A 27,155-nucleotide genomic window follows, 5' to 3' on the forward strand; every position below is an offset into this window, starting at 1 on the left:
TTTAATAGTTTTGACCTGAATTCTCTTAATTTCATTCCGTATCCATTTCATTTCTTGCTTCATCCAATCCAATTCACCTTCCTAACCTAGCGACACATTCACTCTATCATTAAATCTTTCTAACTTTCTAACTCTCGACCCCCTCTTCTCACTTTCTCTCTCATTCATCCTTCTTTGTTTCCGTACTTTCGGACTAACATGCGTCCAACTTTCGCTATCATTCTTCTCACTTTTACTGTCATTCATCTTTCTTTGGTTCAGTACTTTCGTTCCAGCATGCGTCCAACTTTCGCCATCAGTCATTCTTTTTTCGCTATCAAATCAATTCCAATATGTTGTGAACCACTGTGGAAAATGTCGTGCACCGTATGCAGTTCCTGGAACATCAGAATAGTGGTCATATTGAACCTCATTTGTAATTAACAATAAACGTCATGAAATTGATGTGTGCTGTCTCTCATTTGCCATTTAGTCATTCATTAGTCACACCTACTAAAATTAATTTGGCAGCGCCAAAATTTCCCCTGTTGGCGACTTTTGGTACTTTTTTTTTCGTTAAATCGAATCCCTATGTTCCACTGTGTACGTCTACCGAATATTGGCGTGTTTCGTCCAATACATTACTCGCTAGATGGGCTCTGCACACTTGACGTTATTTTATAATTACCCAGTATATATAAAACCTGCAGTGACTGCATTTGGTATTTTGGATTTTTCCAGTTATTAATCTGTTTCTCTCAATGTTTCAATACATGATCAGGGATGGTTCCTGGTAGTACATTTAACCAAGAGATGAAGTGGAAATGTAATAAATGAATTTACACTGCATAAATTGTAGATATAAAATGATTAATTTTGTAAAAATGAAACCTACATGTGAAACAGTATACGATGGAATTATAAATGGATTGAGATTAATCGTATATTCTTCTTCACTTAGCAAAATGCCAACCTCCTGCAAGGAAACAATTACAGAAATTTTAAGAGGTAAGAATATAATAATAATAATAGTAAAAAATTATAACAACAACGATAATAATGCTATTGGGATTTCACAGCATCCATAAATTCTAAAACCAAAATTTTAAGAGGTAAGGGTATTATAATAATAATAATAATAATAATAATAATAATAATAGTAATAAATAATAATAATAATAATAATAATAAGTGCCTCCGTAGCACAATTGGAAGAACAACGGTACATTGCGCTCTTCGATTGGAATAGGCCTAAGTTCGATTCTCATCGCGACGGGAGGAATCTTTATCTGGACGATTTCAATCGAAGGTGAGTTAGTCGATCTCATGCGGAGGTAGCAGGGTTTTTTCCTCCCAGAAACTCGGGTTTTTCATCCCGCATACAGACAAATCGGCCCTTCAGAACACACGCAATTTACAGACAAAAATACTAGTTGTCGTGGAGGTGGGCAGTAGATGCCGTTGATGGAGATTATTCGTAATAGAGGTTCGGTGTAGTGGTTGAGACAGCTGTAGGTGTCCTCCCGCGATGAGTCTTCGGACTCCTTGGAGGTATCAGGAATAATAATAATAATAACAACAACAACAACAATAATAATCATGCTATTGAGACTTCACGGCATCTGTACGGCCGTTCTCTCGTTATCGATATTCCTTTTTTTAAAATTCATCATGCATTACTGCACTCACTATCTGCTTATGCAACACATTTTATTCTAAACTACTCTAGATCTGAAAATTATTTTCCTTACATTCTTCCTAATCACACTCCCCAAACTTTAAGGGATGACCATTTATCTTCCCTCCCTCTTTCCTGCCTTGCTATGAAAAATCATCCATTGCTTCTATCTATGTCTCCTTCCTCCACTAATTTAAGATGATATTGTAAAATAGTAGAAGTTCCTTATTTATGTACTTACATGATATATTCCTTCAATATAAGCATGTTTTTTTCCATGAAAAAACAGCACGTGAAGAACTGATAGATGATCCACTGGTGGTAATGATAGATTAAAAAATTCTGTTTCATATATTGAAAGATTCTGAACATTTACAAGCATAAATAGGATGCCTTACACTCTTAGGACATCCATGGAATTAAAAAGACTAATTGCAAAAAGTCTCTTTTAGGTCCCACAAATTGATCATACACCTTAAAATTAGTCTCTGTCTTTATGTTCACCATTTTCTCAAGCAAAAGTCCACACACGTACTACTCTCCATTCAAATAAAAACTTCACTTTAGTGCATGACATCCAGGGATGTACCTCATGTTCTCATTCCTTTCTTACTTTCTTTTTGTTCTCCCTTTTGGAAAATCTTTGGATGTGGGACAGTTCCTTATTTATGTACTTACATGCTATATTCCTTCAATATAATCATATAATCATGAACCAGATGAATATCCTTTTCCTATGTGGTTCATGATTATATGAATGATATTCAAATACTCATGACTGTATGAGTACCAACAGGAGAAAGTGTGTAAACCCTGCAATTGTGTAAACCATGTGAATGTTCAGCTATCCAGTGGTACAGAAATCTGTCTGTACCACTGGATAGCTGGTAATAAAATGCTTAGCACAGTAATAAAATGCTTAGTTTGAATATAAATTTAAATTCAAATTGTATGCCAGCATATGAAGCCATTATACTACCAGAAACTCTGATAGCTCAAAAAAATCAGCTAATGCCTTTTTATTCCTGTATAGGGAGTAGGTGAGGCCATTTTAACCCTATCTAACTTTGATAGTTGAAGATTAAAATAAACTTAAGAATATATTAAAAACTTAATTGTTTTTTAAAAAAATCTATTTGGGAGCCTGTCATCTCATATATTACCTTGAATACGAGGACTCCATCACCGCAATTGAAAATAGGCTGATACAGCAAAGCTTCAGAACTAACTCTTACAAGAATGTTTCATATCTGAAGATACTTGAAGTTCAGCGATTTAAAGCTAGCCCCAAGGGATCCTAGAGCCGGTGCCAATCCCAAGGTGAGCTTGTGTGTACAATATGAACCCTTAGTGGTTATATTGCTGTGAATTTAGAGGTCTGTTTCACTGCTGAATGGCCAGTATGAATAAAATATATTAGATTGCATGAACATGGCACTTATCAAACAACAAGCAGAGATTGGGGAAGAACTTTTGCTGCAGAGGATGCTTTCATATATAAATAATAGAGATTTTCATATTTCTGAGTGATGAAAAATTATTGGTGAAGCATAGCTATGTACTATTTTGAAGGTACAAGCATTCATCAGTAGGTTCTTTATTAGACTTTCTATTGAGAAGGATGGTAACTAAGGACTGATGTGCTTTCAATAAACAATAAAAGATAGAAACCCCTCTTCAAGCTGGAACTTAAATCTGGGATGGATGAGGGTTAACTGTCTGAAGAAATAGTTGTCAAATTTTATGTTTCTAGATGGCAAAAATATCAACTGTAGCAGCTCCATAATGAAGATGGAATGTTCATCTAAAATGTTCCAGATAATAGTTGGAAAGAAGAAGAGGTGACAACAAATAATCCTGGTAATTCCATCAACTTGCTTACAGAATTCATTCTTTCATTCACTTTTCTCAGTATAATAATCTAAATTAATGATGAACTTTAATAACCCTAAAATATCTGTGCCAATGTCATCAGATATTTTTTCAAGTGTTCAGCCAAAGTTATGTTTGCAACAAGAAGTAATGTCAAAAGAAGGATCTATTCTTAAAAATTTTAAGGTTTTCTACAAATTTCTGGTGATATGCTAACCCTCCTGCTTTATTGCTGATTATATTTTAATCATATAAAGTCATATTTAGAATTCATAGATCATTAGAATTCATTAGAATTTAAAGATCATATTTTAATCATATAAAGTCATATAAAGAAATTATATCAAGTCATATTTCTTGAAAAGTTTTCATAATCTTTCTTTAACTTCCCAGCTGGCCATAACATCTATGTCTGTCATTTGTGTCTGGATACAAGATGGTTGATTTATCTACCCAACTGTCATTGCCAGTTAGGTAGATAAAATCATGTTCCATTCAAATAAGGGCCTTTTAATGAAGATACTTATATCATCAATAATTGTGATTATATTTTTTTATTATTCTATATAACCATAAATTATGAATATTAGTTATAGAAATTATTTAATGTTAAGTGAAAGAAGAAATTTATATTTTATTTTTTTACTTTCTTGAATATTCTTGTTCAAATGTAGAACCAATGAACTGTTTTACCAACCTAATCTTATGTATAAGCTTATTGGTATTTATAGTATATATTTATTCTAGCTGGTCAAGTGGTTAGCGTATCCGCATCCAGCCAAAAGGCTGCGGGTTCGAATCCCGCCATGGGCATGGATGTTTGTGATTATCTGTGGAAATACTAGTGGTGGTGGTGGTTGGCGATAGATGACATTGGTGTAGTTGCGGTCAGTTGGTGAATTGTGAGTGGTGGAGACAGAGTTGTAGAGTGGATGCCCTCCCTCGATGAGTCTTTGGACTCCCTGGAGGTGACAAATAATAATAATAATAATATCTTGAAAGGGGAGTTAGTCATTCCTTTATATAGAGATAGTGAATTTGATTTCATGATTACAACTGATGGAATTATTTCTGAATTATTTCATTCATCATTATTTTATGGAATTATTTCATTTCTGGCCTTACAACTATGTCCTCTCTATAAACCTTACTATATTTCTTCTATAATCTACCCTTTCCCCTTCAATATACCCTATTCCTCCTATGGGTTTAAATTCGGAAGAAGGCGAGTTCAGAAGCATTAAGGTAGAAGCCCTACCACTGAACTATTCCATCATCAGGCTAGTCCCCTGACATGGAGAACATAACCATACTTGTAAGCTGACAGAAAAAGATAATCGGATTGAATCTATGGGAAATGACCCTGGAATGGAAAAGGGAAAACGAAAATGGAAACGACAAAATATAATACACATAGCAAACTGGAATGTAAGAGGAATAGCATATAAAGAAATAGAATTAGACCAGTTATTAAATGAAAGAAATTTTAAAATAGCAGTAATCACTGAAACAAAAAAGAAATTAAAAGGAACTATGAGAACTGAAAATTTTAATGTGATATGCAGTGGAGTCGACAGAGACCAAAGAGCACAAGCAGGAGTCATGATTTGGATTCATAACTCCCTTTCAAAACAGTTAAAACATTATAAATTATGGAATGAAAGAATAATAGAAGCTAGAATAAAAATGGATAGAGGCTATTTAACAATAATTGGTTTATATGCCCCAGAAGAAGGAAGAGAACAGGATAATATTGATTTTTATAATCAGCTACAAAACATATATAATAAAATAAATAAAAATGATTACATAATTTTAGCAGGAGACTTAAATGCAAGAATTGGAAACACGAAAATTAATAATAATATAGGAATACATGGAGAACTCACTCTAAACAGAAATGGTAAAAAATTGATTGACTTTGTAGTTTATAATAACCTAAAAATAATGAATTCCTTCTATAAACATAAAGACATACATAAATATACTTGGGCAGCAAGAGGATGGAAATCAATATTAGATTACTTCATATTAAATGAAAAGACATCAAAATTTTCACTAGATGTTAGAGTTCACAGAGGATATGAAATAAGCAGTGACCACTTCTTTGTTAAAATAAAATTAAGATTACCACCTAAATGGCTACAAGTAACAAGAACAGAAAGAAAAATTGAAACATTTGTTTATAAAACTAGACTATTGAATGACACAAATGTACAATGGCTATATGAACAAAGAATTAACCAGTATCTAGATAAAATAAAACAAAATGAAGAAATCTAAATAGAATGGCTTAATATAAAAATGATACTAAATGCAGCAGCAAATGAAAGCTTAGGAAAGACCAAAAAATTCAATAAAAGAAAAAAAATGAAGATCTGGGATGATACAATCAAAGAAATAATCAAAAAGAAAAAAGAAGCCTATCACAAATGGTTAAGCAGTAAAAGATTAGAAGATGAAATAGAATATAAAAGAATAAGAGCCATAGCTAAAAGAGAAGTCAGAAAAAGACATAGAGAATCATGGAATAAATTTGTTTCTAATTTAGAACATGATTTATATAAAATAAGACCCAATGTATATAAGATTTTGAAACACTTAAATGCAGATACCAAAGAAAACATAAAATTAAACACTGAACTGAAATTAGAAGAATTTCTAAATTACTACACAAAACTGTGGACAGACAAATATTTTAAAAAAGACAACTGGCAAACAATTAACAAAAATGAAAAGGAAATAACTGAAGAAGAATTAGAAATCAGCCTGAAAGAAACAAGAAACGGAAAATCACCTGGAGAAGATAAGCTAGGTTCAGAACTATATAAATAAGCAGGAACAAGATTCAAAGGAAGACTCTTATTATTTTTAAATAAAATTTACTCAACTGGTATCCCCCCAATAGAATGGAAAAAAGCAATTGTGATTCCTATCTTTAAGAAAGGTAATAGAGATGACCTATCACCTTTCTTAAAAAAACTATAGAGGTATCAGTATACTAAATTCATGTTACAAAATATACAGCAGAATCTTAAATAACAAACTAATGAAATATTCCGAAAACTTTATTCTAGAGGTACAAAAGGGATTTAGAAAAGGACGATCATGTATAGACCCAGCCTTCTGCCTAAAATTAATAATAGAGAAAAGAAGAGAATATAATTTAGAAACACATATTGCATTTATTGACTTTGAAAAAGCATTTGACAAAGTTAAAAGAAACATATTATTTAACATATTAAAAGAAAGACAAATACCAAATAATATCCTAAAAGCTGTCACAAGTATATATGAAAATAATCAAATACAAATAAGATTAAATCATGAGCTATCATATACAAGAGAGATAAACCAAGGGGGCCGACAGGGGTGTCCCCTCTCAGCAACTCTATATTATGGTATGATAATATCAACGGAAAAATCAAAAACTATGGCATTTAAAGGACAAGATCCAGCAAGAACTAAAATAGTATTAGATAACAAGATCTTAGAACAGGTGAATTCATTTAACTACCTAGGATGTATGATCACTTATGAAAATGAAAAAGATATAAACATAAAATTGCAAAATATTTAAAAATAACAGGAGTAATTAACTCTATATTTAAACCAAACCTAGTTCAAAAACAAACCAGGCTAAAAGTACAATACATTAGCCCTACCGGTGTTAATGTATGGAAGCGAAATCTGGACAATAAAACAAAAAGACAAACAAAGATTAACAACAGCAGAAATGAAGTTTATGAGAAAAACTGCAAAGTATACCCTATTTGATCACAAAAGAAACGAAGATATTATGAAAGAATTAAACCAAGAACCAGTAATTGAAAAAATTAAAAAATATAAACATAGATGGATGGAACACGTTCAAAGAATGAAAACAGAAAGATTACCAAAACAAGCCTTAAAGTACAAGCCATTAGGAAAAAGAAAACCAGGACGTCCTCTTAAACGATTCAACGATGACTTCTAAGGCTGGAACAGGCCATACTAGGCCTAAATCCTTGATACGTATGATGATGATGATGATGATGATTACAACTGATAAGAAGATTCGAGATATTATTTTAATCTTCCAAGCTTTATTGCCAAAATATGAAAATATCATTCATATAAAGCCACTTCAGAATGGTTTCATAAAAAGACTTTTTCAAATTTCTTCATCTATAGATCTAGAATGGTCGGAGACAATGGTGAATCTACTGGCAAATTACACTGTTGATTAAAAATTCAGATTTGAGATTGGAAGTAAGAAACACTGAAGGCAGTGTATAAAAAGATAAGTTGAGAATATTAAAAATAAGAACAATGGTTTACACCATTATAATTTATTGGCTCTTATATTTCCCAACATGCTACTGTCTAAATTTCCTGGTCTAGATAGTAATTAGAAATAGAATGCATGGAGATCTCAATATAGTGATATTTTTGGAGTATGCAAAGGAATTTGACGGACTACAAAAGCTGATACAATTTGAGGGATATGAGGCTGAATAATGAATTAACCCAATGGATAAGAAACTGGATGTCCAATACAATTAACTCTCCTTACATAAATGCATAGGGATCTCAGTAATGGTTTGGTATAGTGGAACATTGGCTATCATGAATTTCTTTTACCATAGCATTGCACCTCTAAGGCTTTGGTACAGAATTTACAGTAGTGTGTGTTAATGGTGTTTGCTACAGTGGAAGCTGACTGTAAATAAAAGCATAATTTTAATAGGGGGAGAGCAATTCCTGCACTACTATTATTCAACTTATTGGTTAATGAATGATATTTTTCTTACTATTTGACAGAGGATACTCACTTATTTTTATTTATTTTTTCCCCCCCATCAATTCCATACAATATGTCACAAAATTTAAAACAAACAGTTTAGTGTGTGAACAAGTGAGTAGGGAGTGAAAAAAAACAAATCTATTGCATGTGATTCTTTAACAGATGGAGGTCATAGTCATTAAAGAAAATTCTATCTATTAATATAGATAGAATGTACAAGGAGGATGAGAAGTTAGTTTGGTAAGCACAAAGCAGAACTTGTGCGCATACATGTGTGTGTTTGTTTCTACATAGGCAGAGAATTGGGTATCTAGTTCAGTAGATAGTGTCCATGAAAATACTTATAGAAAAGACATAATACATAAAGAAAAGATCATCTCTAAGAAAGTGATTGGAGGAAGTCTCTCAGAGACTTCCTCCAATTCTCTGAGAAGTCTCTGAGAGACTTCCTAATAGACAATCTCTGGATTGTCTATTAGGAAGAATATCCTCTTCTGGACAAGGAGGGTTTTGGTGTATATCACATCTATCCCAGATGTGATAACAGTATTACAGGGATGGACAGATTTGGGATTTATATAGCATAAGAAGTTGTACAAGTGAGAATTGGTATCTTGAAAAGAAGATGACATTATCAAGCTGTTTGGCAGCTGAGAAGGCCATGAGTGTAATATTTATGAGTGAAATCAGATCTTTCTTACATGAAATAAGACAGGATGACATAGTTTTGATATTATTTTAAGTTCACTAAATTATTCCAACCGATCCACTGGAGAATGATAAGGAGATCAATGTTTAAGACATTGGTTATAGAAGGTTGGAAAGATTCGAAATGTGCAGAGTTAATAGCTGGATAGGTGAAAAGTGCAGTGCTCAAAAACTGCAAATTTCAAAATAGCATTCATTTAAAAGTTTTAAAGATTATTTAAAATAGTAAGAGCTACATGACGTTATACATAGAACAATACAAATAAATAACAGAGGAAATGTATTATTATTATTATTTTTAAATTGTTAATCATGTTTGATTAAAATAAGGCTTTCCCAAATCTTCTACAGGGAGAGGCAGTAATTCAGATTTAGGTTCAGCCAGTGAAGAAAGGCCTCAGTGCTCTCTTTAAACAAATGTTCTAACTTATGGCAACAGCAATGGAGTAAATGTATTTCAGGCCATAGGATATTATGGTCAGTATCAACTCCATGTTGTGCTAGGCCAGACTTTTTTATCATTGATGATGACAGTCACACAGAACTTGGTAGATGCCAGGAAGAGATAGAGAAATGATGGGAACAAAGATGACAGTTTGTTGAAAGAAATGAACATAGTCACTAGATTATATTTTTTAAGATTCTAGAGATTGGTTCCAAGGTGCCAGAAATGTATAAGATAGAAACCCTTCAAATTTCATTGTTGATTGAGCTAGACTTATAAGAATCAAAAATAAGTGTGTATGGACAATTCTAAGAAGCCATGCAGATGAATATGATGTTTAATGTCCAGAAGTTCTTGCTATGGTTGTTCGGATTTAGAGTATTTATATGCTCTAAATCATATGATGAGTATGATGCAACAGTTTTTATGATTCCAGTCTTCTGAGAAGGATGGTGAACAGATTGCTGTTGAATACAGCATCCAGTAATGGTATGTTTTTGAGAAATAAAGAAGTGATTAGTTCATCCAAAGAGGAGAGGGAGAGTAAGATACCTAGGAAGGAGAGTTTCTGTTATTTTTCTATTTCCATTGTAAAATTGATTGAGGGATGTAGAAAAGGAGTGTAATGCATCTTCACTGTGTGGCCAGATAACAAAGATGTCATCAATGTAACGAACCCAAAATGAAAGCTGAGGTTATACGAATGACAAAAGGATTTCTTCTAGATGCTCTAGATAAAAGTTGGCAAGAGTTAGAGAAAGTGGACTCCCTATAGCAGTCCCTTCAACTTGTCTGTAAATTCTCTTCTGACAAACAAAATAACCTGAGTGGATGACAAAGTTGAATAATTTAATTACATCCGGTGGCAAGGCTTTTGAGAGAAAATTTGTGGGTTGGTTTATGGCTTATTGGTGCAAGGACAACAAAGGTCATACTGTGCAATAGCAGAGATTACAACAGCAGTACACAAAGTATTAATAGTCAAAGATAAATTAGTTAATAATATGTATGTACAAAAATTAAGTAATGAAGTATCTACATATAAAAAAAATTATGTAGTCAAATGTGTTTGAACAAATTAATTCTTTGTAGAAGGTTAAAAACATCATGCAATTTGTCTGAGTCTGATAACATCTGCCTGAATGCATGTTGCTCAGCTGAATGGTAAAAATTTCATTTCTTTCTCATGTGAAGTTTGTTGCACTTTTCATATTTAGGAGGACCATCAGCCTTCAGTAAATAAGAATGTGTAAGATGACTATGACCTACTGTATGTAGAGCCCAGCAAGAACAACTTTCCCTCTTCTCTTTCTACATTGACTAGACTGTCAATGCTTAATTCTGATGCAGTACTTCCTGCCATGATGACTGCCATTGGACAATTAGTTTTGATCATATAAATTGTGTGTAGTCTGTATATGGAACTGTCAAACAGTACATTGAAAAAGTATGAGCTGATCTATCATCTGCATTTGCTATCACATTTCCTTAATTCCAATATGGCTGGGAAGTCAGCGAAACTGAAAATAAAAATTAAGGGTTTTAATTTTGTACAACAGGCATGACACCTCACACAGCACTGGATGTGGATTGTACACAGGAGAGGAGATTGACTGTAAAGAACTAAATTACACACTTTTGGTAGTGGTTTCTTTTATATGCACAAGAGAAAGCTGAATGGCATGCAACTCTGCTGCAATTAGATGAGATCTAGTTGGAGTTGGTAATGTCAAGAAATACAGCAACAGCAGCACAACCAACAGATCTCTGTTCTTGAACCATCAGTATAGATAAGCAAGAAATCAGAGTGGGCTACTCTGTGTGCGCATTCAGCAACTGTATGCAGACAGATGATGGAGTATGAGACGTCTGACATTGACAAAGCAAGAGGTTGCAGGATGGAGTGAAAACGTGCCATGGAGGATGCTGTTATGTTTGGTGTAGGCAATGTTGTCAACAATCATGCCAACAGCTTGCATACCAAAAAGACATATGGCAGTCTGATATTTGTTATATTATGTGATATTGTGTGATATTGTGCTTCCCAAAGCAGAGAAAAGAGTCTAGGGCATAATTAAGAGACAACTGTTTACACCTAACAGATAGAGGCAGTTCATTTTTATGGCTACAACATTAAAACTTTGAGTGGGCGATGTGTAAAAGGCACAGTAGCTATTCATATACCCTGATGTAGATGGGATCCAAAAATTACAGATTATTTTGCCTTGAAGAACAATAGACTTGAGACCATAATCCAGCTTTGAATGTATAAGCACATGATAAAGATGAAGCAATGATGATCAATATGCATCCCATTTAGTACAGAACAGAGTGCAAAGGAGACTCAATGCTCTCTTGCACTTTTTTCTTAGTTGATAAATGTGTGTGCAAGGAATGTAAGCTTTCTGTCAACGATAAGTCCCAAGAACTTGGGATTAATTCAGGATCTAGGTGAAGAGTGCATTTCTACAGAAGTGTACACAGACATTTTTTTTTTTCTGCTGAAACCCTGATCCATTACACGATCAACTGTTTGCTGAAGTTGTCTTTCAATTACCCTTATGTTATGAGAGTGAGGTCATCAACATATATATAGAGCATTGTCTACAGTAGGAGGAAGCTGTTTTGGATCCAAGATTGTTTTTGACTCTGATGTCTCACATAACGTGCCATGGCCTGAGCACACTTAAAAACTATTAAGTTTGATGTAATGGGGTATCTGCAAAATATGCCCCATACTTGTGTTGATCTTTTTTGGCCACCTGGCACTCTGGGTTCCACAAAGGCTTTGGACAGAGTGAAAATGATGTTTTTGGAATTGAAGTTGTTGATACCTGTCTGGACAATGCAGTCTGTTACATACTTTACTCTTTTAATGATAGGTGTTTGACTGACTATAAAATATAATAATGTAAAAAAAAAATAATAATATTATTATTAATATTATCATGCTCAACCAGACCTAATGTTTGCACAACGAAAACAAGGTCACCAGCTTCAAAGAGAACTTAGAAAAACGTCAAAATGGAGACACCAGTTGGATCATCGACTACAAGCAAGTCAAACTGGTGCAAAAATAAAGTGACTCTATTAGTAGCCACCATGGAAACCAGTATGATGGCACTGCATAGGAAATGTGCAAGACCCTTGAGGTCAAATATATGCCTCCGAGAACATTGCTTATCCACTTCACCAACATCCGTGGCCTAAACGACAACTTTAATAGTGTCTACTAATAGTCTACCAAACCCCACCTACTCTTTCTGGCAGAAACTCAAATCTCACCTCCTCCTCCAGCACTATTTATCTCAACCTTCTAAACTACTCACTCTTTAACAACTTTCATCCCAAGGTTGGTGTCTGTGCATACATCTGCTCTGACATACCTTGCCATAGAGCACCCAACCCAGAATCACTCAACTTTGACCTTCTTTGGCTGAAAATATCACTTCTCCACTCATTGAAATTCATTTGCTGTCTCTATTGCTCCCCAAAAGCAAACAACCACTCTGAGCTCTTTAATTTCCTCTCCTCAAAAATTGATTTTCTCCAATCTCACTTTCCCAACAGCGAAATTATCCTCTTAGGAGATTTTAATGTCCACAACACCAGCTGGCTTTCCTCCTCCAGTTGTACAGATCTTGCAGGCAAAGATCTGTACAACAAACATTTGCCATCTAATGACCTTACGCAACTTGTTCAGCTGCCAACCAGAATATCAGATAACCCGAACCATTCCCCAAACACCCTAGATCTCTTCCTTACCAATGACCCCTCCAAATACACAGTGAAAGTAGTGGGACCACTGGATAATTCTGACTACAATCTAGTGCTCATTTCCTCCTCCATGCAACAATGCTTACACAAACACTCCAATATAAGAGTAGTTTGGCATTATAACAGTGCCAAGTGGGACAGCCTCAGCAACTTCTATTCAACATTCCCATGGTCGGACTATTGCTTCCGGCCTTCCAACCCAAACATATGCACCGAACTTATTACCAAAGTAATCCTCACTGGCATGGAAACATACATTCCACACACTGCTCTGAACTGCCATTCCCTAACTAAATCCTGGTTCTCCAAAAGATGTGCCAAGGCTGTACAGATGAAACACCAGACATACCACATCTGGCTGAAATCAAGAACCCCATCCTCCTTTAGAGCTTGTACCGAAGCCCAGAATAGCTGCAAAAAAAAAAAAAAACAATCGATGCTTCCAAAACAGAGTTCAAAAGAAAAAGCAGAAAATAGCAGCCTGTCCAAACGGCAGCCGAGCCTTTTGGTCTCTCGCCAAGGCAACTGGACATAACTTCTGCCCAATACTATTCCCATCTTTATCATACCCAGAAGGCTCTATTGCATCATCACCAACAGAAAAAGCCAATCTTCTGGTCCCCCAACCATTCCAGATACCAACATACAATGCCCCCTATATCCTTTTGCCAGAAAGAGATCAGTAAAATACTGTCCAAATTAGACACAAAAAAGTCTCCTGGCCCTGATGGCATGCCTCCAATGGTCTTGAAAGTTTGTGCATGAGAACTGATTCCTATCCTATGTCATCTATATATGAGGGTGTCGCCCTATCTCGCCCTATCTGAAAAGTTCTTCGCCTGAACCATAGATGGCAACACCATCAGCAAGATTTATTTTTCTAAGTTGGTACATCTATCATAAGCATCCATGTGAAATTGCAAGTCATTCTATTAAGTAGTTTATTTTATACAGCTGTCTGAAGCAAAAGTGTTGTTTGTATCCCTTGAAATGGATAAAATTGAGTATCATGCGGTTATACAAATTCTTTGTAAAAGAAGGTTTAATGCCAAAAGAAATTCATTTAAAGTTCACAAAAGTTTATGGGCACTCTTCTCCTTTTTTCTTCTCCTTGTTTTCAACAATTAAGAAATGGGCTGCCGAGTTTAAACTTGCCCGTACCAGCCTTGAACATGATCCATGTGAAGGACTTCCAGAAAGTGTAACAACACCAGAAATCATTGATAAAGTGCATGATATGGTATTGGATGACCGGCGAGTGAAAGTGTGTGAAATTGCTGAGAATATAGGCATTTCAAAAGAACGTATAGGATGTATTTTTGCATGAAGAATTGCAAATGAAAAAGCTTTGCGCAAGATGGGTGCCATGCTTGCTCACAGCAGATCAAAAACGCACTTGCATAAAAATATCTGAACAGTGCTTGGAGCATTTTAACAAGAATAAAACTGATTTTGTGCATCGATTTATTACTATGGATGAGACTTGGATTCACATCAGAATCCAAACAGCAGTCAAAAGAGTGGACAGAAGCTGGTTATTCAGCACCAAAAAATACAAAGTCGGTTCAATCGGCAGGAAAGGTTATGGCATTGGTGTTTTGGAATGCTGAAGGCAGTTTGAAAGTTCATTTTTCACTTGGTTAGAGTATAATAAATTTAGTTTAATCCTTTATCAAAGTGTGAGCAAACAAAGTTTGCGCTTGAAAGTATCTTCAGGACTGGGGTAAGGTGGTACAACACCTTACTCCAGTCTTACTCCTTTGCAAGGAGTGCCCTGGTGTTGTACCACCTTACCCCAGTCCTGAAGATACTTTCAAGCGCAAACTTTGTTTGCTCACACTTTGATAAAGGATTAAACTAAATTTATTATACTCTAACCAAGTGAAAAATAAACTTTCAACATCTTTCTCTAAATCCAGAGTAATTTATTAAAAAAAGGGTGGCACACCATTTGGCAACTCCTATAGGTAGAGATGACCTGCTAATGCTTCTGCCTGGTACCTCCACTTGGGCCTGGCTCCCACTGAAGAGACCTCAATAAAGGTCGAAACTAGTCTGGGTTGTGGCCCTTCCCTTAATGCATAACATTAGACACATCCGCAAGGAGATGTGTTTTGCATTATGGGAGATACTGAGATAGTAGTATTGGTAGCTTGCTCCACCTTTGTAAGGAGTGCCCTGGTGTTGTACCACCTTACCCCAGTCCAGAAGACACTTTCAGGTGCAAACTTTGTTTGCTCACACTTGGATAAAGGATTAAACTAAATTTATTATACTGAAGGCATTTTGTTTATTAATTATCTTGAAAAGGGTAAAACAATAAAACCAAGGAAGATTATTCTGATCTTTCGACCAGACTAGACAAAAAAATTCATGAGAAAAGACCAGGTTTGCAGAAGAAAAAAATCATCTTTCATCAGGACAATGCACCTACCCACAAAGGTGTTTTGGCAATGGTAAAATTAAGGGATCTGCACTACAAATTGTTGTAACATTCACCCTATTTCCCCAGATTTGGCTCCCTCTGACTTCTATCTCTTCCCAAAACCAAAACTCTTCCTCGCTGGTCAGTGTTTTTCTTCGAATCAAGAGGTGATTACTGTAGAGGGTTATTTTGCAGATCTTACTGAGAACCACTACAGGGACAGGATAATGGCACTGGAGCTTCGCTGGAATAAATGTATTAGTCTTACGGGAGATTATGTTATTATTATTATTATTATTACCACGGGCTACTCCAGGAGTCCTTAGACTCATTGAGGGAGGCCCTAAACATCATGTTCACGCAGCTGTTCAACATTCTCACAGTATCTATCATACCTTGCCTTGAACTCGCTCACTGTCATAGCACCCACAACAGACTCTGGCAGCTTATTCCACTCATTTACCACTCTAAAAGTAAAGAACCCAGCTCTAACACCCCTGCTAACCACGCTCTTGCCCAGCTTCCATGGGTGTCCCCTAGTTCTCCCACCACCAGTCCTGATCTCAAAAATATCATCTGAATTAATCCTATAGAATCCTTTTAGCAATTTGAATGTCTCAATCATGTCTCCCCTTTTCCGCCTATCAACTAGTTTCTGCAACCCACAAATCTTCAACCTGTTCTCATATAGTTCATTCCATAGACCTGCTATGATCTTAGTCACTCGCCTCTGGATCCTCTCAACCTCCTCCCCATCAAGAAGGAACCGAGGTGACCAAATCTTGGCACAGTAGTTGAGATGAGGTCTTATCAGGGCTCGGTACAGAGGTACAATAACTTGTTTTTCTCTGTTTTCATGTTGAAAAATAAAAATAATTTTGAAATTATAAATTCGTTTTTTCATTGTTAGACTGAGAGCTGTTCAGACCATCCTCGTATACTGTCTTACTCCACTGGAATTTATCCCACAAACTGAAAATTGGCTTATATTCAACCCATTCCCAAAGAAGGGTGACAAGTCACTGCCATCCAACTGCTGCCCTATCGTGCTTACCTCAGTCCTATCTAAAGTAATGGAACAAATCATCCATTTCCCAACTTCTACCCTATCTTGAAGACACCCACCTAATAAACGAATGCCAGTATGGATTCCATCGCTGCCAATCAACAGGAGATCTGCTCACATCATCTCTGGACAAATGCCATGGAGAAGTTTGGCAAATCTCAAGTGGTTGCACTCGATATCTCCAAAGCTTTTGACCGGGTCTGGCACAAAGGCTTACTAAGCAAACTACCATCATTTGGTCTGTCCCAGGACTTCTGTATTTGAATTGCCAGCTTTCTGTTTGGGCACACACTGAGTGTGATGGTGAATAGTTCCATATCCTCTAACCATTCAACTAATGCTGGGGTTCTACAAGATTCTGCTCTCTCACCAACCCTCTTCCTGCTATATATTAATGACCTACTTCAACTGACCTCCAACCAAATACACAGTTTTGTTGACAACAGCACATTACACTCCTTGCTTTCATTTGATAAACCCTACCCTACACAAATCACCTCAACCTGCAGAGCGTCAACCACCACTCTCAATTCCGATCTCCAAGTCATCTTCCAATGGGGTTCAGATAACCTCATCAATTTCAATGCTAATAAAACCCAGTTCTAACTTATTTCTTATAAAAAATAAAAATCCTCTTCTATAATTCCCATAATTTTTTTCCCTATTTTTTTCCCAGTATTCTTTTTGAGGATACAAATTTCTAGACAGTTTGAGATTTCTCTAAGACTTAATTAGACTTCTTGGAATTACCCTCACAGCAAACCTCTCCTGGCATAAGCACATCATAACTATTGCATCAAAAAACTAGGATTTCTCTTTTGCTCAAGATGTTACTTCACCCCTGACCAGTTGTTGACATTGATCAAATCACAAATCCACTCAGCTACTGAATACAGCTCCCACGTATGGGGTGGGGCCCCTAAAAGCTCCCTCAAAATGCTTGACTCAATACAGAGGAAAGAAATTAGACTTATTAATGACCCATCTCTTACCAACTCACTCACCCCCACTTTCGCAAAGATGTTTGGTTTCTGCAATATATATATTGTACAAATATTTCCATGGGAAATGCTCATCTGAAATAACATCAATAATTCCTCCACTCAGTACTAAGCCAATTGGAACACATGCAGCTGCTGCTCAACATCCCTTCACAGTACACCTAGATACAAACAGAACAAGTTTCTTTTCCTCCTCCTTCATCCCTGCAATTGCTGCGCTGTGGAACAGTCTCCCTGCTGCAGTGTTTCCCAAGGAATACAATTTACAATAATTTAAATCAAATGTAAACAAGTTCCACCTTTCCCAACCCACTACCCATAGGTGGTACTAATGTACTATAGGTTAATCAACCAACCTCTTGTGCATGGGCACAACATTAAAAAAAAAAAAAATGTAAAAAAAAATTATTATTATAGAGTGTTTCTGATGGAATAAGAAACACTCTATAATAATAATGATGGAGGTGGTGAAATTCTTGGAGTTGATAGTGAATAGAGCATTGGTAAGGATAATCCAACAAACTACCGACATTCTTTTCTAGACTTTGATTGGACTGCACTTGGAATACTGTGTGCAGATTTATTACTGTCTAGGTATCACCTCCCAAGATTCCTAGATGATAATAACATGAGAGGTACACACTAACAAATTCCATTTCTTTTTAATACAGTTATATTTCATTTTAAACTATCACAATTCTTAAACTAATTTGCTGGCAACCGATTTAACCTATTCACTATGCTCCAAGCAAATAGTCCTAGTAACCTTGCTACCAACACTTTTACTCGACATCCAGGGATGACCCATGGATCTCTCTCTTTTCCCACTAAATAGTAACTTGACTTCTTAGGATTTCCTTTATTCTGCATGGCTTATTTCTTCTCATAATCTGATTTTTCTTGCCTGTTCTTTTATATACTGCTCAGGAGTAGCTGAAGAGTCTGCTGATTGCATTTCTCTTTATATATCTTCCACAATATTCTTTTTTTTTTTTGTAGCTCCTGATGAATGATGTTCCACATCAGACCACATGTTGTTCAACTGATTTAACCTCCTGACTCCTGGTATGTAGTTTGGCATAAACAGTTGATAATCATGTGCCTGATTGCCACAATATTGGAAGAATAACAGTAAATTGCATCCTTCAATTGGAAAAGACCTTACTTTGATTCTCGTCATAGCAAGAGGAATCTTTATATGGGCTTTTTCAAATGATGGTGAGTTAGCTAGTCTCATAAGCAGGTAACAGGATATTATTATTATTATTCAGGCCTACGTGGAGTCAAAAGACTCATTGAGGCAGGTCCCTCCTAGTAAACACAAAGTCCATCATACCACTCCTTAAACTCATTGACCGTTCTTGCTCTCACCACTCTATGGCAATGCACCCCATGGTTCAACTGCCCTCCATGCAAAGAAACCACTCCTCACCTTCTTGCTCAAAGCTTCCATTGGTAACTTCCAGGGATGGCCCCTTATCATCACTCCTTCCCGCTGTTCAACCAAGCGAAAGAACTCCCCAGTGTCAACCTTGTAACAATCTCTCAACAGTTCAAAAGTCCCAATCATATCACCACTCCTCCTTCTATCCACCGAACTCTGCAGTCCACATTCCTTCAGCCGATCCTCATAACTAACATCGTACAGTCCTGAAACCATCTTTGTTATCCGTCTTTGTACCCTTTCCACATTTGAAGGGGATAAAGTTAATTTATCCCCTTCAAATCCTGGGACCAAATCTGAGAACAATAATCTAAGTGTATCCTGATCAGAGTCTTATACAACGGAATGCTAACACTTTTTTCTCTGCAGGTCAGCATCCTTCTCAGTATTGCAGCAATCCTCTGTGTTACCTTCACCACCTTTGCAATATGTCTCCTGAATTTCAGGTTTCTATCAATCATCAACCCCAGATCTCTTGCCTCCCCTACTTCCTCCAGTATAGCTCTTCCAATAGAGTATACAGCTAACCATCCTGTTCCTCAATTGCTCACATGTATCCCTCACTCTCTCTTCTCTAACATTTTCTCTCTGTGTTCCCTTACTTATCTGCCTTCCTGACATCACTCTATCCCTGGTTCCAGTGCTCCCTTGCATTCTTCTCATTCCCTCTCTTCTACTGTTTCCATTCTCTCATCTTCTATCATTCCCATTTCTCTCTCACATTCCCTCTCTCTCTCCCACTGTTCCTACTCTCTCGCCTCTCTTCTATCATTCCCATAACTCTCTCTTCCCTCTTCTATAATTCCCATAACTCTCTCTCATTCTCTCTCTTCCATGCTTACTAAATAACTTAAGGAAATTACAACATACAATAGAATATACATTAAATTAAGCTTTAATATATTTCCAATATTTCAACAACATCATGTTACCATCTTCAAAGGGACTTACAATAAAGACATGTGCATGCAGGCTCTAAACACTGTAAATGAGAACAAAGCAAGGAAGATTCCCCCACATACAAATTAGCTAAACATTTGGCCAAACCGCTCACACACTATACTGGCAACACACCATCACACATAAAAAACTCAGCCCACTTCAAAGCCAGCATAGAAAACCTTACACTCCAACATACTGACATAATGGTCAGTTTTGACATCTCCTCCTTATTCACAAATGTCTCACTCAAAGAAACCTTAGAGCTAACCCAAGCTAAATTTCCTCTCGATATCTCAGCCCTATTTCAGTTCACAATGAATTCAGGCTATTTTGTTTGGCAGAGAAAATTCTACAAACAGAGGAGACAGCCATGGGTTCACCACTCTCTCCCCACCCTTGGCCAATTTCTTTATGGAGACCTTTGAAGACAAAGTCTTAAACTCTGCCCCACAAAAACCTACCATATGGCTTCACTACATTGACGATGTGTTTGCTATTTGGCCATATGGCTCTGATACACTCCTCTCCTTCTTACATACTTAAACAACCAACACCCCAGAATTAAGTTCACCCTGGAAAAAGAAGAAAACAACAGCCTCCCTTTCCTAGACACACTAGTCACCTGCCAGCCTGATGGAACCTTGGTTTTCTCAGTTCATAGAAAACCCACCCACACAGGCAGATACATTCACCAACAATCCCACCATCCTCCCCTCACAACAATATGGAGTTGTTAAGACGCTATACAACAGGGCTAAACTAATCTGTTCAAATGACAATGCCCTAACCAATGAACTAAATCACATCCTCAACACTTTCTCAGCCAATGGCTACCCCCCCAAAAAATCCAAAAAATATTGAAACCGGTAAACCACAACCCCCCCCCCCCCCTCAAAACAAGGATTACTCTAAATCCATCACCATTCCCTACATCTGAGGCGCCTCGGAAAAAATTACCAAAATCTTAAAAAAACATGACTTAACCTCTTGTTACAGACCTTATACAAAATTGGCATCCCTTATCCGTTCCACTAAAGACCCCCCCCCCCACCTACCTGGTGTATATCAGGTCCCTTGCAGCTGTAAGTTGTCCAACTTTGGCCAAACAGGTAGGACAGCAAATATCAGAACACAAGGACTACATCCAGTTTCACCAGTATAGCCACTCTGGTCTTGCAGACCATGCTCTGAATACACACCACAGAATACGGTGGAAGAAAGCCACAATAATACACTGTAGCAAGTTAAAATTTGAAAGACTATTCATGGAATCAGCCTCAGCCCTAAGAAACATGCCAAACCTCAACAAATTTGGTTGCATGAGACTGCCCCAAATTTGGGAGGCTTACATCAGGAGACCTTCAGCCCAATGGCCAAGAATACCTACATAGCCTAGGGGGCACTATCAGGACTTTTAGGAAAACCATAGCTTTGTTCTCATTTACTGTGTTTAGTGCCTGTGTGCACTTGTCCTTATTGTAAGTTCCTTTGAAGATGGTAATGTGATGTTGCCAAAAAATTGGAAATATAATATTAAAGCTTAATTTAATGTACATTCAGTTGTATGTTGTAATTTCCTTAAGTTATTTAGTAAGCATGTACAACCAACGTTTAAGCCTGTCTACGAGAATCCCTCTCTTCCACTTACCCTATTCTCTCCTCTTCTATCATTCCCATAACTCTCTCTCTCTCTCATTCCCTCTCTTCTACTATTCCTATTCTTTCCTCTTCTACCATTCTGATAACTCTCTCATTCCCTCTCTTCTACTGTTCCTATTGTCTCCTCTTCTATCATTCCCATAACTCTCTGTCTCTCTCACTCCTACCCTGATTCGCCTTGCATTCGTCTCTTCCATTTGCCTAATCTCATCTTTCACACTTCTCATCTCTTCTTCTAGACATTCCACCTGTTCTTTCAGCTCATCAGTCTCTCTCTCTCTCTCTGCATGTCAGCCACTCTTATTTGCCATTCATCCTCCCCATTCAGACCATCTCCGAAAACTTCACAATCATTCAACCTTTCCACACTCCCCACTCTCATTATTTTATTCATATTTCTCTCGCTATTCTCACCCTCTATCATGCCACTCATCTCTTTACATGGAGAATTTCCCGCCTCTGACTCAACAAGGTCAGTTACAGTCATCTCTAACTCACCAAGTTCCTCCCATTGCCTGCATTTTGCGCATATATGTATTTCCCCTTCTCTCACCTGCCACATATACAACCGCCGGGATACATACATTCCACAAGTCCCACATGCTACAAAATCCCGTGTTATATCATGCAAAATGGAGTCCTGAAATGAGGGAGGACTTGGTGATACGCCATTTGCAATTTTAGCTGCTGCTGCCGCCATTATTCAAAATAGTGTCAAGGAACTATTACTAAACGTTACTACAGCAAAATGCTAAATAAGTATAAGTGTGTATAAACTATATAAGTAAAAGTTAACTATAAGTATAAAACACATTTAAGGATACTAAAAAAGCTAAATAATGAAAACGTATGTTATCTTCATCTTCTCTTCCACCGCTATGATTCCGACCCTTTCTTCTCACTAAGCAAAAATACATTATATAGAGACAACAACTACCTCCAAAAAACAACCACTGAAGGACACTTGTATCACAGAAAAACAACGTAGCACAAATCCGACAGAAGTCACACTCATTGCACATATTGCATTCCAAAAACTTTGGTTTTTCATCCCACATACAGGCAAATTGGTCAGAGATCCCAAGCAAACAATTTACAGACAAAAATATTAATGGTGAGTGATAGATGACTTTGTGCATAGATGGAGGAGTAAATAGTAGAAATGGTGTACTGTGTGGAGTGCACCATTTCTGCACTGCTCCAAGAAGATTTATAAGTCTCTGATAATTTCACATATACCTCTTTTTAAATGAAAAACTGTTTGGCACTCCTCAGCTCAAGGCTGCACAATCATTTTGCTTCCCCAGATGGAGCAAAATAGCTACCTTGGTTATGAAATTATGGGGTACAGACTTGGTCAAATGATGTATTCTAAGTCCAAACTGATTCAAATCCTTCAATGCTGTCACCAGATCTAGCACTCACAGCAATTCTCTTCATCATGCACTGTTTTAGATACTTATTTCTCAGTACTGGCATCTTCAGACTTTAAGGTTTCATCATAATTACCTGCACTGTACTGATCTAAGGAAGATGAAAATGTTGAGACATTACTTAGATCAGTACAGTGCAGGTAATTATGATGAAACCTTAAAGTCTGAAGATGCCAGTACTGAGAAATAAGTATCTAAAACAGTGCATGATGAAGAGAACTGCTGTGAGTGCTAGATCTGGTGACAGCATTGAAGGATTTGAATCAGTTTGGATTCAAATCAATTATACACTGAATCAATTATGAATCAATTATACACTGCTATCTTATATGGATAGCACTGAATTTCCTATCAAAACCTTTACTGTTGCTGCAGGATAGGATATAGGGCTGGTATATGCTATTAGCAGCAATATTTTGTTCTCTCTGTTTATCCAGAAAATCCAATATCCCTTCTATTCTATCCCTGTATCCTTTCCATAAATTAAGTCTCTCTCTAATCCCTGTAATTTATGGTCAAGTCTCTAACCAATACTAAAAACTCTTTTCCTCCATTCTTGATTCTCTTGGCATTAGTATATATGAATTATATATGTATATATGAAAAACTAAAAAATACTAACTTATCTGAGCAACATGCATACTACAGCCATTACTAAGGATGATGCTAGTACCTTCCAATTATAGTGAAATAGTAAGAATTGCATATTAATTAGAATTACATACATACATTCCATGATTATATTTGCCTCTCAGCTATAGCAAACACCACTATAATGAACTAATGAAAAGTCCTAATGTAAAGATAGTGGTATTCCAAAAGAAATCATTACAGCAAACTGTTTGTTATAACAAACAATTCTTGTGGTCTTTCAGAGTTTGCTATAGCAACAACTGAGTGTATAGTCCTTTTCCTTCCTTTTTTCCCCTTCTATTTCTTTCTCTTCAAAGGAAAATAATTTAGTCATTCAAAACTGATTCAATCGTGCAAATTACAATTTGATCTATTACAATCTTATAATGATATCCTAATTCCATTATTATTTAGATATTAGGTCCCTGTTAAGGTAATTTGGCTTTTTATATACCTAATTTGACAAGGACAGAGATAAATACCATGTACATAGTCTGCTGTGTATATCAAAGTGCAGCACATATTTCCTATTACATGCAGTTAATCTCCGGTTGGTTTTCTTGTTCTGCAGGGAAATGAAAAGGGAAGGGATGAGGAGGAGGAGGAGGAATCAAAATTTTCAAGTGGAAACTATATTGATATGGAACTAGGTGCTTTTTTTTTTCTAGTTGTGAAAAGTCTTTATAAAATGCTCTTTGCATTTCAGAGAATTTGAGCTTGGATCTTTCCAACCAAAGGCAATTTTAACTACCAGTTTTTATACTATATATGATGATAATAATAATATGGTTAGATGTTATTGTTATTATTATATGGGTAACTCCATAAAGTCAAGTGACTCATCATGGGAGACCAAAACTAACCATTATTCATACAATAACTATCATACCTCTTCTTAAAATTAGTCATGAACTTATTCACTGTTGGGGCACTCAAAACCACTACCTCTGGCAATCCATTCAGCTCATTCACTACTCTTCAAGCAAAGAAGCTAGTCCGCACACCCTTATTAACTACATTCTTACACAACTTCCAGGGATGATCCTTTGTTCTCCCCAACTCCTCATGTGTGCAAACATTTCTTCTGTATCAATATTACAGAATCCCTTTAGTAATTTATAAGTTTCTAACATATGTCTTCTTCTCCAGCCCTTTCAACAACACTCTGCAACTCACACATCTTCAGTCTATCCTCGTAGGGAGCATTGCATAGACCTGTCACTAGCTTGGTCACTCCTCTCTAAATCCTCTCCAACTCCTCCTGATCTCCAAGAAACCCAGGTGCCAACCAAGTTAAATCATAGTTTTATAAAGAGGGATAATAACCTCCCTAATTTTACTTGTCAGTATGTTATTCAACATCCTTGGAACTATTTTTTCAAACTTTTGTAATATGACCTCTGAAGTCTCTATCCACCATCATCCCCCAGATCCCTAGCCTCATCAATTTTCTGAAATCTAGTACCATCGATATGATACAAAGTATGTAATTTTTCATCCTGATGTGCAATATCTTACATTTTGCAACATTAAATTGACAACCATTGTGATTTTCTCACACTGTCAATTTATTTTAAATCATCCTCCAGGACAGGGATTCTCAACCAATGGTATGTGTACCACTGGTGGTACCTGAGCCACTGCTGAGTGGTACGAAAACAGATTTGCTTACTGGTACATCTAATATCTTGAATTAAATATAGTGGTACGCCACTGGAAAAGGTTGAGAACTCCTGCTCCAGGATATCTATATCACCTTTATCAACTATTTCACTCCACAGTTTTGCATCGTCAAAAGGCAACTGAATATACCGCCAAATCTTCTTCTAAGAAGATTAAAGAGCAATTGTATTAGTATAGAGCCCTGTGACATCCCCCAGTCACTCTCATATGCCTTAATTCCACTCCATCATAAACTACCCTCTGATTGCTCTCTGTCAGTCCCCCCCCCCCCAATCCATGCTACCAGCCTCTCACATCATAATATAAAACATTAATATATGTAAAATATTTATGGCATATATAAAACTATAATAATATAATATAACACATAAAGCAATACAAAATTTTACTTCTTTTAAAAATATTACCTCTACTGGTGGATACCGGGGATAGGGATCTCTGAAATCTTGAAGGGTTGGCCTTCGAGCCCAGTTACTTCCTACTGTTTCATTGAATACCTAAATAAAAAATAACATATAGCAATGATTTTTATAATTTTTAAAACTAATCACATGTTTACTGAAATTTATTAAAATTTTATTTTAATAAATTTGGAAACTATATTTGTCATTTATTAAAACTGATTTATTAAAATCGGTCAGGAATTTATGGGAAATAGTGGAATTAGAAGCTTTATCAACAAAAAAAAAAAAAAAAAAAAAAAAAAAAAAAAAAAAAAGCAGGAACAGATGGAAGTACCTCAGAGTTAATTAAGTACAGGTAACCCTCATATAACGCGGTACTTATACAATGCAGTTTCGATATAACGCGGTCTACAAATTATAGTAATTCTTGTTCAATGTGGCACTTATACAACTTGGTTTCGATATAACACTGACTAGAAATTGTAGTAACCCTTTATCTTTCTATATATTTTTCACCATGCGACTTAAAAATCAAATTTTATCTTCGTCAAATTTGAGTCTGCCTGTATCACGCATGTAGTTATAAGAAGTGAATTTTATATTAGAGAAAATACCCTTTAGCACGCATTTAGACCAGCTAGATAAAGTGTTTGTTGTTGAAAATTGCCTTAATTTTTTTTCCAAGAAAGCGCATTAAAAATCATAACTGTGATAATCTCAAGCTGAGCACTATTTTCTGGTAAGTTATATACAATATGTAAAGCTTTTTTTTTTATGTAAAAATTTATTTTTATAGTAATGCCACTTAGAGGGATTTTGCAATATGGTTGAAAATAAAATTAGTGAATTAATTAATGGGAAAACAGATTTAAATGAGAAGAAACTGGTACAATTAATAAATGACGTTGAACCAAATGGCAGAGAAAGTTCTGCCGAAGATTCTGATTCTGATGAATTCGTTAAAGAATTCAGTTTAAAGAAATTAGCAGAAGGATTGGACTTGGCAAGAAAGTTAGAAAGTTATTTTACGCATAATAATCCCTCAATGGAGCTCTCCGAAAAATTCACGAGACAATTGGTATTTGTTTAGCTCCATATTATGAACTTAATAAAAAAATTGCAGCATAGTGGTAAGCAAGGTCTTATTACTGACTTCTTGATAACTAAACCAGCCGAAGTATGCAATGAGAATTATACTAGTGATGTCCAAGAGATTTCAA

The 27,155-nt window shown here is 36.1% G+C and overlaps 1 protein-coding gene across 1 annotated transcript in view; it reads right to left on the reverse strand.

Annotated features, from left to right (window-relative positions):
- Positions 1 to 27,155, reverse strand: part of LOC150108970 (H(+)/Cl(-) exchange transporter 7-like) — a 501,264-nt gene that overhangs the window by 50,281 nt on the left and 423,828 nt on the right. The window contains exons 18-19 of the mRNA XM_090401344.1: positions 25,939 to 26,028; positions 875 to 955 (exon numbers count right to left, since the gene is read on the reverse strand). Coding sequence (XP_090257470.1) covers positions 875 to 955; positions 25,939 to 26,028 — 171 coding nt within the window. The remainder of the gene's footprint in view (positions 1 to 874; positions 956 to 25,938; positions 26,029 to 27,155) is intronic.

This window comes from Typopeltis vanoorti, chromosome 2 (genome assembly GCF_054136105.1).
Source record: "Typopeltis vanoorti isolate ZY-2024b chromosome 2, IOZ_Tvanoo_1.0, whole genome shotgun sequence".
Lineage (NCBI taxonomy): Eukaryota > Metazoa > Arthropoda > Arachnida > Uropygi > Thelyphonidae > Typopeltis > Typopeltis vanoorti.